We start from the raw sequence: 12,676 nt of genomic DNA, 5'->3' as shown, positions 1-12,676 counted from the left end.
TCTGCAAAATACACTGTAGAACGTTTTACGTATAATTGGAAAAAGCGACAAAGAAAAAAAAGCCTCTTATAGATAAAATTCCAACTACAATATTTGTTCCACTTATTTCTTATTGCGGAATTAACTCTGCATAGAGATACCCAATAAGTGAGGAGAGGGAGATTAAAAGTTTCCGATGAGTGAAAGTTGAAAAAAAAAATGAGTGAGATCGTCAAAGGCATGGGATCACTCCTACATTCAGCAAGAAAGCTCTCATTCTTCCAGCGTGACGTTGGTGTGTAGGACTTTCTTCTGTACCTCACAATCTACTTCCGCCACCGCTTCTGTTCGGGGCCTTTGAGAACGTGCGGAACATCATCACACTTCGTTTCTGTTGAGCTGACGCATTCATCATCATTCCACCACCGAAGCCGGCTCGGAATCGGTCGCTGTTCTTACGGACTGCGGCCACCGCGGAACGTTGTTTCTGAAAAATATGGGATTTGAAAAAAGGATTTCTAGCCTGTCTTACCGTTCCTCGTTAGTGGATAAAAGTATCGGACCATTTTATTTCAGGAAATTTCTTTCATTAAAATGTTGATAAGGGATGTTGATTTGATGAACACAGCGTTTATCAATTAATGATGCATGTAACTCAAAGCCACTTTGGTACTCTCAGAGGAACAACTAATTTTTTGCGATATGCTCCTACTCTTATATTGTACGAATTCGAACTACAGCAATTAATGGTCGCTACTCCTTTTTTTAATATTTTTATTTTTGAGTTTTGACTTGGGAAAAGAATCGCCTGGGAAGTTCTTACCTCCTGTAGCAGGAGAATCACTTGTGAGTCCATCACACAGATGTCCAAAAAAAAAACCCAACTTTCCTCTATATTGGTTAGATGAGATTTTATTGAGCCTTGGGTTTTTTCTTCGAGCTTATGGCACATTAACACATCTGGGTATTTTCAAATAAGCAAATGAATATTAAAAAATATAATGGTAACAGTGAAATAGAGTAGTAATACAATGGTATAATTTCCCACCTCACCTCGCCCCAGAAACTATCGCAAGTTTTCAGAAGTTCAGAAAAATTACACGGACAAGTCCTCAAGCTTTGGGAAAGAAAGATGAAATTTCCCAGCAGTTATTGGCAAGGAGGCAAATTTGACAAAGATCTCGACAGAAGGTCTCTATGAATGCACAAGCACCTCATGCATATGAGCAATACATAGCTCGGGTTCCCAGAAGTCATTTAATGAAATCAAGAAGAAATACCGGAACCCAGATGAACAAAAATAAGAAGGACGGATAAAAAGCTAAAGGATATTGAACACCAGCGAAAGAATATCAAAGGTTCATTGACCTCCGAATTTAGTTTTTAATTAATTAAAAGGTTCAAGAATAAAGTCCCTGGCGTATCAATGCGCTTCGGATGTGTCAACCGGTTTCACTGGAATTTGTAGTCGTTGAGATATTGGAACACGCTTGAGCTTATACAAAGAATTGTAGAAGTCAGCCGATGATCAAGTCACTGTTTTTATTCTCCCAGACACGTCTGGTACCAATCAATCGACTCCGGAAAGTGAAAGGCCTGGTTGGCACTAGGGTGGCTTCGAACCAACGACTGTGTCAATTAATTTGTCCTCATAAAAAAGGAAAAAAAAAGTAATTTTACGACATATTATGATTATGAAAGTTACTGAGTATGAGGACAAAATTTCTACATATAGCTTTCGGGAGCCTGGGATAGTTCCCCCATGGTGAATAGATCAGGTTGTTCTCTCCTTTCCAAAGTGAAAGCTTCCTCCCTGAGAACTTCATAAAAAACCCTTCATAAAAACCCATTTGAACTAGAACATGAAAATAGACCGCTTTGTATGATCTTTTGCTCTCTGGTAATTCCAGATTAATCTTAGGTGGTGTTGAAAGTTTCTTGGCCTGTTTAGCGTTCTTTCAATTTTGTTTTATGAATACACCTTTCAGTTACCATCGACTGGATGAAAATTAAGCTTACTAGATTGGATTCGATGGCTTTTTGCTGTGCCAGCATCTCCCTATTTTCGTCGTCGTCATGCGTTTGCAGTCGCGCCATCCATTAGTCGCGTTATTTCGTGACGACCAGAAAAACATGGGCACCAAAGCATACATGATTTTGGGGAATTAGCCTAGGAGCAGTAAACATATCTTTTCCAACCGCTGAGAAGATCTAATAAGGGATTTTGAATTCGATAAGAGCTCTTGCACTTTCCAGACTTCTCCAGCACCCGCACATAGATTCGGCGCAGGATTCAAGACCACATAAGTCTTAGCATAAGGAAGACATTGTCGCCAAAACCTGTGGCACTTTATTCACTCCTGGAAGCACGTATACGATGGAAATGAAACCATCGGAGATGTCTTTTTCCGATTCTGCTATCCAATATTATTTTGTTGGTTTGCCCGAACTCGATGCAATAGTAATTCGTTACGGTACCTAGCCGTTTTCTGGACGTACACTCATAGTACTAGAACGAGTGGATTTGTATTTTCACTGCGTGATCTATTTATATTTGGAAAACACATTCTTGGGTAGCGATGTGCCCAAGGGATGGGTGTGACGCAGTAAGAAACGGGTTCCACTCTGACTGCACGATGGCTCGAAACCGCCCTGGTTCCAGCCAAGCCTTTCATTCCTCCGGATTCCATGAATTGGTACCAGACGTGTCTGGGAGGATAAAAACACCGATTCGACACATCGGCTGGCCCCCATTGTATAGGGTAGAAGCGCGTCCCTAACCCTCAAACGCTACAGAATTGAAGTGGATCCGTTGACACATCCCAAGCGGATTGATTACCGTCAGGCATTTTATCTACAGTCTTTAAAGGCATCACCCCACGAATCTGAGGTGGTGCAGATTTCAGGTGGAATATTCGTATACGGGATGGGAGACTATGGAGAGGGAGGTGATTCCGTCCATTTCTTCCTAATTGCCGTAAAAAACAGAAGATGCGGCGCCGCACAAGGCTGGCGCGCTCCAGTTGAACTCCCTGTAGAAAATAGTGCGCCAGAACGAATGAAGCCGTATCTTCCGGGCCGTTTTTTACGGCAATTAGGAAGAAATGGACGGAATCACCCCCCTCTCCGTAGTCTCCCATCCTGTATACGAATACTCCACCTGAAATCTGCACCACCTCAGATTCGTGGGGTGATGCCTTTAAATGTATCCAAAGTGCAGACCCATTCCTCCGCCAAAATACTTTTATCCATTTGGAAAAATGATACTGGAAACCAGATCCAGAACCAGCTAACCCAGCATGAAGTTCCACATAAGAAAGCTGCTCTGATCTCAGTTCAGTCATTCTTTTTTATGGGAGCGATGCAGATTAAACATTAGTTCGATCATTTTTCCGATCAATCTTGACCATAAATATATCGATCTACACAAAACACTGCAGAACTGCTTCACAAAAAAGTCGATATTCAAGGACCAGGAAAAAGAAACGAGAATCTATGGTAGTTTCTGGGAAAACTCGTCGTGAGAATGAACATGGTGAAAAAAAAAAAATGAAAAAAGAAATGGTCAAGCTGGTGTTTGACAATACCCATAACGAGTTTTCAATTGCTCATATATTCGCAGTGATGCGGAAATAAAAACTATGCAGAGCCTGCATGGTTTTAATACACTATAGTGGATATAGTGAAAAACTGCGACACTAGTCACCAAAAGCTAAATTTCGATCTTATCACTTAAATCCAGCTTTTCCGATACAAATGGTTGAGAAGTGCTGTTGAACGCATTTTGTAGGTTTGATGTGCTACGAAAGTGGCGAAGGAGTGCGTTTTAGTCGGCAATGTCCTCGCCAATCGATGAGATGGTAATCGATAGCGCGGCGGCATCGACAAGCTGCGTACTCTTCTTTTTTTAAAGCTTATCTCCGTTATTCGTATTATTGTGCATGAGTAGAAATATTCATAGTATTATTCGTAACAAAATCTTTTCGTGAATCGCAAATTTTTGTCTGATTCGATGCTTTCGGCCTATCGATTACTGTCTCATTGATTGGGTGGTACAGAGAGGCAGCACACTCGCGTGCGTGTTGGCGGCAACGCGTCACACTGTCGCACTACGTCCGGAGGCGACTGTAAACTAATCTCCAAAGAATTTTGAAGAACAGCGATGCGACAGTAAAATATCTACAAGATTTTAATTTTTTTGACTGGTTACTTAAAGATTAGGCTTAGGCTTTTACGTGAAATGGTTAATAAAATGATGAGACGGAAAAACAAGGTAGCCAGCACCACTACTATCAATTACCACAGTCGGAGTGGTACAAGAGGGGAAGTTCCATGTGCTAAATAGCTCTCTTCTTTTTTGACTACAGTACAGTCAAGTTTGAAGGTAAGCATCATGGTAATCTTGAACTCTTTCGGAAAAATTCAGAAAATAAGACAATATTTTGATGGAAATTCCATCCAAGAGTACTTAGTTTTCAAATTCCTGTAGACCCAGCCGCATAATCGAAATCAGCTCTGAAATATAACGTGGTTTGCTGAGGTTTTTGAATTCGTTCGAGACTCGTTAGCGATGCATCAAGCGCGTCTTCTGCAAACAATTTGCAAATGAACAGAATTTTGCGAGAAAAAATCTTCGTGCTGTTTCTGAGCGTTCGCCCTTTTTCATATAATATCAGAGGAACCACCTCCTCAAGAGAACTCACAAAAGTGACGTTCTCTCTTTGTGCACGTGACTTAGCTATGCTGAAAGTTTTGAGAACTGAAACTCTTAGCAACAAATCCCCGGCACCAGACAAACATGGTTGTTTTCAAAAAATTGCCAGCGGGTGAGCTTCAGCTTGCTGATTCTTCCTGTCCGGGATACATTTGCTGCACTCGAGAAGTTGCTCAAATCATAAGGCGCGCATCGGGGCTGACAAGGTCAACATAGCTGGACTTGAAAATGGAAAAACAATAACTTTAAGTAAAGGAAAATTTTGACTGGGAAACTTCTAGTGAATAAATAAAACAAATTGTTTTTATATTCTCAAACTTGTTTTTTGAGACCCGTCACTCTGTTCTGTTGACGATCACTCTTTTTCATTTACAGATTAAAAAATTTACACATAGAAACACAACACAAGTGTACCTTAAAAAATCATAAGATTACCTTAAAAAATCATAAAATTAGTGCAGACATATTTCAAAAATTGATAAAAAGAGAAATATAAAACACTTCGTTTTACTTATTCTCTAGAAGTTTTGTAAATGTAAATGATCGCGACGACATTCAACTTACAAACTAAAGATACATACACATACAATCCTCTCGTCAAAAAAGAAGCTCGGTGAGGTCCACGTAGGGAAATGTTTAAAAAAAACTACACTTAAAGGTTGGGCGGAGCTGTACCCCCGGTGTATTTGATCTACTAAACCCAAATCGCGGTTCGAGTAGCATTAAAGTGGCTGAAAATTCTAACTTCATCTGTGATGGAGAGTTTATTGCCGAGGAAAAGGCTCTGAAATTGTCAGCTTGAGAAAGTACTTTCTGACAATGAATGACAATGAGGAACCCCTTTGAAATGTCTCATTCGACTTCCTTCGAATTTAGCATCGTCAACGTTTGTGGATCTGTATGTTGCCCGCACGATGATTTGATGACCCACTCGGGCCAAGCGATGTCTCACGTCAGTGCTTTATCCACCGCATACAAATCTGATAGCGATTCATCGACTCCAGAGGAACGAGGCGCTTGGTAATCTCTGGGTGGTAATAAATCAGCGTGCAATGGCTATGAGAACCTCTGCGAACCACTAAAAAAGAACTGCATCACATCTCAAGTCAATTTTTGGGTTCTATAGAAAAACGCAGATAAATCTGTGTGATATCGCTATCGTTTCGAGGAGACTAAAGAGTGAGGGAAAAGAGCTGCGATTTTCTTCTCATCTTCGAAAATAGAAAGTCAAATTATTGGTGGAAAAAGTCCGCGAATTGCCCAGTGCTTGGGTCTTTCAGTTAAAAAAAATTTTTTTAAAAAAAAAAAAAAAAAAATTTTTTTTTTTTTTTTTTCCAAAAATACCCTTTCCTCTTTTTTCTTCCTTTTTAGGCTTTCTCGTCCTCTTCTTTTTTGATAAGTTAGTTAAACTAGTTGCGTATCTCCTTATTTCTCCCACTATGAATGTATCGCTGAAAAAACCCATCGAGAAAGATTAGAGAAATTACTAGAAAAACGATTATTTTGATTATCTGTCCAACTTCTGAGTGCATCGCCCGCAGAACCATTCTGGAAACTCACCTGTGGATGCCTCCCTAACCGATTAGTGATACAGTTCGCGGTGTAGACGGATAGAACCACGACGGCGAGCATTCCGCATGCGAGCCCCATCGCCCAATGGGGAATAGAGGTGTTAATCTGGAATTCTCCGTAATACTTTCGGTTCCCCAAGCCTAAGAATATCGCCAAATCCCCACATCGGTCCATTCGGCTTCGATAAGGCGATGAGCGTGTCGCACAGCACCTTGCAGCGCCACAAGCACCGATTCCCGTGAGGATACTGATGTTGGATGGCTATATCGCTGCAGTCGTTCCAGGGCGTTGCTGGAATTCACGTTGTTATGAGGAGGAGACGCAAAGAGAACAGCAAAAACAAATGTAGATGGTTTGTTTGCGAGTGTTTCACTTTGTTTTCACCGTGTTCATTTTCGGATGTTTATGGCAGACATTGAAACAAGGAAAACACATGTGTTTTCTGGGAATTTGGAGATGGGGATCTTTTTGCGGTGATGACTGGAAAAAGAATTACAGCTTCATATTGTGTTTCAGCGTGGTTCGGAGACAAGCTTAGATTAGATTTCGCGTTAAAATTAAGTGACCATGGAGGCTTTCCGACTTGGATTGTGACCGAATTATGGAAAATTCGAAGAGTGCAATTCCTGAACGAGCTGCATTCTGAACATAAATATTTTCAGACGAATGTGCAATCAAATCTGATTCACATTGCTCTTCAAAAATTCAGTGTCCGATTTTCGCAAGAGATCCTCATATCAAATTATAATATTCCAGTGATGATGCGGATAGCGCTGTTTGAGTCAAGTAGGTCAATCTAACATCCTAGAAGGATCTCCTACAGTAATATTCGATTAATTTATTTTTAAAAATTTAGATGAGAAGACTAACAGGCTGCCATTAGTTCTGCATTCATCAAGAATTAGAAGAAGACCTCAACTAGGAAAACACCATGCTCACTAACTTAGTAAGTGATTTTGGTCTGGAAGAATTATGTTTTGGATTCACTGATAAATGTACTACAAGAAGCGTTTAACAGCCGCATAAAAATACGAAGTAAATAGTAAATAGGCGTTAAATATGCTACCGTTATTTCTACGATAATAATTGAGAGAAATTCCACCAACAATACGTAGTTCACCTAGTAGCTTCTCTTTAAAAAAACGGCAGGATCAAAAATATCGGAGGCACGAACGGGGTAGAAATGAGGAGTTTTGTAACCATTCGTCCAATGGCTTCTCATTTTTGACAGTGGAAATCTCCGTTGGTGTCACTGGTGAGGAAATGTGTCAAGCCGAAGAAGAATTTTCGTGAAAAACCATAACCGGAAAAAACAGAAGAACAACTGAACGAGATTTTTGAAATCCGATGTGTGAGATATGCTCCTAACACCTATCTCTAGAAATATGTAAAGCAAAATATAGCTCCTATAGGTAGCTGGAAGTAATACTTTCACGCGTGTAGCCTTTGAAATTTGCGAATTTCAGGTTCAGGTTAATTTAAGGATAACGTAGTCTAGTTGTATTCTGATTACTGAGTATTTGACTTTATACTGATGGATGTGTAGTCTACGCCAAATGTGTTTAACCAAGTGAACGCAACGCATTTACCGCAACGCACGCTCTCTTGCTCTGTTTGACATCCTCTCTATTCACTTTGCGTCCGTAATTATGTTATCTACAAAAATTTGAAGATATGCTGCCATGTTTAATTGTCAATAGATTGAGGGAACTCACGAATAAATGGGAATGATGAAAGGTTTCCGAATTCGATCCGGATTCCACGATCTGATATAAATAATCATCAGATCAGCTGTGCAATGTCCGGACCAATGTCTATTCAAAAGCTGAGCGAAAAGGTAGGCTGCTGCTGGCAATGAAGTAGGAGGTGCGTAATCCAGTGACGAGTCGCACGAGATTATGCTTCAAAGAAAACATGAGAAATCTTTGACATCAACTAATTAAACTAATTTCTACTTTTGTCTCTTAGGCAATGAAAATCCAAAACGCTGTGCATGAGAAATCCAACCTGTTTATACTCGCGGCAGGTACTATGACAATCCCGAGCTTTTTCCGACTTCGTCCACATGTTGACGAACAGAAGCACGATGTCATGTTAAGCTCACGGACGGTGTGATCCAACATTTCAATTTCGGTTCGGGAGAGGATGCCGGCCGGATCACAAATGTACGTTGTCTTAAAGATATGAGATAATTACAGTAACAATAAGGACGAGGATGGAGTGGAGCAAGGAAGTTTTCACTTTTCAAAATATTCAAAATTCCTTCCAAAATGTTTTCAAAATATGATACAGAAGGACCAATGTTTGCAAGTGTTTGTGACCGCAGGAGGATTGAGAGTTCAGATAATTTCCCTACCCGATAGCTGCGCTACTGTTTCAAATCATTCCGTTTTTACATGACAACTTTTACTGGATCAAGCTCTCCGTGAATAGCGCCATTGGAATTTAAACCCAGGATTCGGGAAAATTTCCAAAGTTGACGTGTATCCCTTGGGTTCGAAAAGACGAGAATGTATTTTGCAAATATCGCATCTAAAAGACCAAATATGTACAACGTTGAAAATCCGAAGGTGTTAGGAACTTCCGAGACATAAGTCTACGCGGACGGGACTACGCTTTACATTCATAAAAGCGACCTAGTTGAAGGTCAAATCGAGTGTTAGGTGGACTTTCTGCAGAATTATTGTTTTGCTATGTAAGACAGATTACTTCACGACAATTAAACCTTCCAGCAATAATTACGCTGACCACTCTAGCTGAACATGTGAAAGAGGGTCCCGAACTAGAATAAGGGACACAACTCTTTATTCACCTAAACTTAAAAGAACCACTTTATGGGCTTCCTCTCAATCCTATAGATGCATTCAGTTGCGTCGTTAGATGAACTGGTGCTTCCAAGACGTGAGACTCCTAAATTTCGTGTTTTGGCCGGGTTTGGCCCGCACCTTTGCTGCTATGAAGAAGAGGCTCAACTAAAATTTTCTCAAAAACGCTGCCCTTGAACTTATTTCGGTGTCAGATTCCTTCACGACTAAGAAAGTTTGGCTACCATTCACATTATTTTTCCACTCCATTTCATTTCTCCATTTCATTTTCATTCGGATCGTTCGCTGAAGACCTATACCGTGAATGGAAAAATCGGCACTAATTTGATGGAATTATCGATGATGTCATTCCATCAATCGCCTCTAAAGCTTGCTGTTGGAATGAATTATCAGCATAGAGGAGAAATCGGAAATAACGACCAAATTTAATTAAATGTGGATTACTATCGGAATAATGTTCCTAATAGCTTTTTCTGCACTTTAGTTCGATTGGTAAATGAGTTCTAATAGTCCGCGCTTCGCAAAAAAATACTCCATTTCTTAGTTATCTTTTTCTAATCGTATAGGTGAATGATGTAAAGTTAATTTTTTCACATTCTAGGCACAAAATGAAATGGTTTGTGTGAAGATCTATGGTTATGGGCGAGTCGGCCTACCGTAGATTCAGATGAAGATCCCTACGGATTGTCACTGTTGGTTCACTTAATTTCCAAAAAGGATAGAATTTAAAATAAAGCGTATCAAACGACTTCAAAAAAACGCCTTATCAACTTGTAGGTCCCATCATTGGTTGGCTTATTACAGCTACGTAGAAAAACAGAATCGAATAAAATAAATTAAACAATAATAATTCAAATAAGAAACATTCACGAGGAAGTGGCGTAATCCCCAGCTTTTAATAAAAAATCACAAACATCACATAATCCTTCCTGATTTTATGATAGAGAGGTTTTTGATGTTCACGGAGTAGGAAGTAAGCGAAGCTACATCAAGAAGTAATACAAGGATTATTATGCATTATTAGCGTCTATGTCGACGAGTGACGCCAACAGGAAGTGAGAACAAATAAATTATGGAAATAAGCGGAGTAAGCGGAAGAATAAAAGTAATTTTCGAAGGAATTTGTTCGCCAACACAGAAACAGTTGCCGCCGAACGTGTTGCACCGACCTGACGAGTCACTTTCTTCCTCATTTCGTTTCCGAGGACATCGATACCTTCTCCTTTGATTGATTAGAAAAACGGGAAAAAAAGAAAGACAGAAAGAAAAAAGACTGAAAAAAGTGTAGCGCAAGCATTTTTCCTTGTTCTTCTTGAAATGTTTATCTGCTTCTTTATCGTTTAGTTTCATATTCACATTTTGATTAGGGTTTTATAAAAATGTTTTTTCGTATTGGAATAATTTTTCATTGGCATTCGAGCAATCGTCGTATAAATCATTGTCCAATTGATCGGTGGAGTGCTCGGTCTTCGGTGAAGAGGTAACGCTCAGGCCAACAGAATATCGGAAATAGAAATATTTGTCGCTAGTTCTGCTCAGTAATGACTATTGTGCACATTAAAGTTGTTTGTTTAGGTTACCTAATGATACCTTAAAGGCATCACTCCACGAATCTGAGGTGGTGCAGATTTCAGGTGGAGTATTCGTATACGGGATAGTAGATTATGAAGAGGGGGGTGATTCCATCCATTTCTTCCTAATTGCCGTAAAAAACGGCCCGGAAGATACGGCTTCGAGCGTTCTGGCGCACTATTTTCTACAAGGAGTTCGACTGGAGCGCGCCAACCTTGTGCGGCGCCGAATCTTCCGGACCGTTTTTTACGGCAATTTGGAAGAAATGGACGGAATGACCTTTTTCACCATAATCTACTATCCCTCAAAAGAATACTCCACCTGAAATCTGCACCACCTCAGATTCGTGGAGTGATGCCTTTAAAGAACAATGGGATCATAAGGGATCATCAGGTGCTGTTCCAGTCAACTCTGTACGAGATGTGATGTGGACAAAGGCGGTGACAACGGCAACAACAGCGATGGTTGTCCAGTACTTTTACTTTCCAGTAGATAGAATGGAAAAGAAAAGTGAGGCAAGTTTAAAAACCTCCGACTAACCACAATACATGCAATTCAAATTGCTATGGACGACAATTACATGAAAAAAGGAGACTTTGAAAAATTAAAGAAAAAATCTTGAAACGCTACATTGTGAGTTTCTATTTTGTACGTGCAGGCCGCCCTCTACAAACTTTTGTTTTCAATAAAAATACCAATAGCACGTTCAATGGCAACTGCTTTGAAAATTTAGCACTCCTATCCAGTTGCACACAGAGAGAAACATCTCTAACCTAACGTACATTTTAAATTCGCGTAAAAAAAAAGTAAAAATAAAATGAAATTTAAAAAAAGTAAAAAAAATTCTTCCAGTAAAACAGGTTAGAGAGGATTTTTGAACAACTTGATTTTTGAATTAATTCGCTACATTATCCTTTCCTGGGTACCCAGTGCATCCCAGGACCTCCAATTATGTATTTTCCCTTTTTTGAAAACCCCTCGTCGTAATTCCTAGGACGGATGAGGTAATTAAGAGAATGCGCAGTGTTATAAAATGAAATTTCATCTTGCAAATAGATATGGTGCTTCCTTCCCTAGCAAGGAATTTCTTACTGGAGACGCAGGAAAAAAGAAAAACGTGAAAGAGCAGAAGCAAAAAGAAAATGTGGCCTACGCCATTACGATTATTACGTAACTAATAGAAACTTTGGCGAAGCGTCAAAACACATTTTTTGTGAGTAAAGAAAGAATTTACTGTTGAATCTTCAACAATCCGAAAAACAACAGCAGTAAAATCAAAGAAAGAAGGAGTTAATGGAAAGGAAAATAAGAAACGCAGTTGAAAAGAAGCGCCAGTGGTATTATTGGACGGTTAATGGGTAGAAATCAAGCTGTAAAAAAATAGTGAAATATTTTGTACCTTGTGGTAGTCCAACTGGCAGAAAATATCGAATTCTTTCGTGTATGGAAGAGGAAAAGTGCAAGGCCCTGAGACGGTGCTCGGATGATAGAAAGAATCTCGTCGAGAAGGTCCATTACGATAGAGAGCAGATAAACTGAAATGCATCTATTTACATGCCTGTGCGTTCGAATACGATAATTCGAAGATAAATGAAGCTAAAGTGGTGAAAAAAAGAAAAGAGAAGGAGAATGCAAAGAAAAACCGTAGCCACAAACCCGACTGCATTATTTAGGACTGCCATCCACAGCAGTACATTCAGCATGCCTCTTCAATCCATCTAAAATTGATGGAAGATACGACATGTAAAGAATTTGGTCATTGATCGGCCGGCAAATGCAACACTTTCATCAAAATCCGATTTCAAAGAAGAGGAAGAGTGGATTTGTGAGATCTTCTTGAAAAACACGCTCACATCATTATCAGCTAGCAATAGTAACTATACCCGTCAGATTAGGAGCCTCCTGAGAAATAACGAGAAAAAAAAAATAGAAGAAAATGAAGAATTCTTGACAATATCTTCTGGGGAAGAAACTAAATAGGAAAGAATAGAAATTGTGGTAGAATATTATATAT

General features: G+C 39.6%; 1 protein-coding gene across 1 annotated transcript; it reads right to left on the bottom strand.

Moving 5' to 3' along the window:
* Positions 1-298: 298 nt before the first annotated feature.
* On the bottom strand, positions 299-12,365 carry RB195_017668 (uncharacterized protein; the record flags this gene model as incomplete). The annotated part of the gene is made up of 7 exons (XM_064184762.1): positions 299-466; positions 6,254-6,370; positions 6,430-6,556; positions 7,981-8,166; positions 8,273-8,439; positions 12,062-12,197; positions 12,319-12,365. The coding sequence occupies 7 exons, from the start codon at positions 12,363-12,365 to the stop codon at positions 299-301; spliced, it is 948 nt and encodes a 315-aa protein (XP_064040643.1).
* Between the last annotated feature and the right edge of the window lie 311 nt (positions 12,366-12,676).

Source organism: Necator americanus, chromosome II (genome assembly GCF_031761385.1).
Source record: "Necator americanus strain Aroian chromosome II, whole genome shotgun sequence".
In the NCBI taxonomy this organism is placed as follows: Eukaryota; Metazoa; Nematoda; class Chromadorea; order Rhabditida; family Ancylostomatidae; genus Necator; species Necator americanus.
The sequence above is the reverse complement of the archived record's forward strand: the minus strand, read 5'-3'. Positions and strand labels throughout refer to the sequence as shown.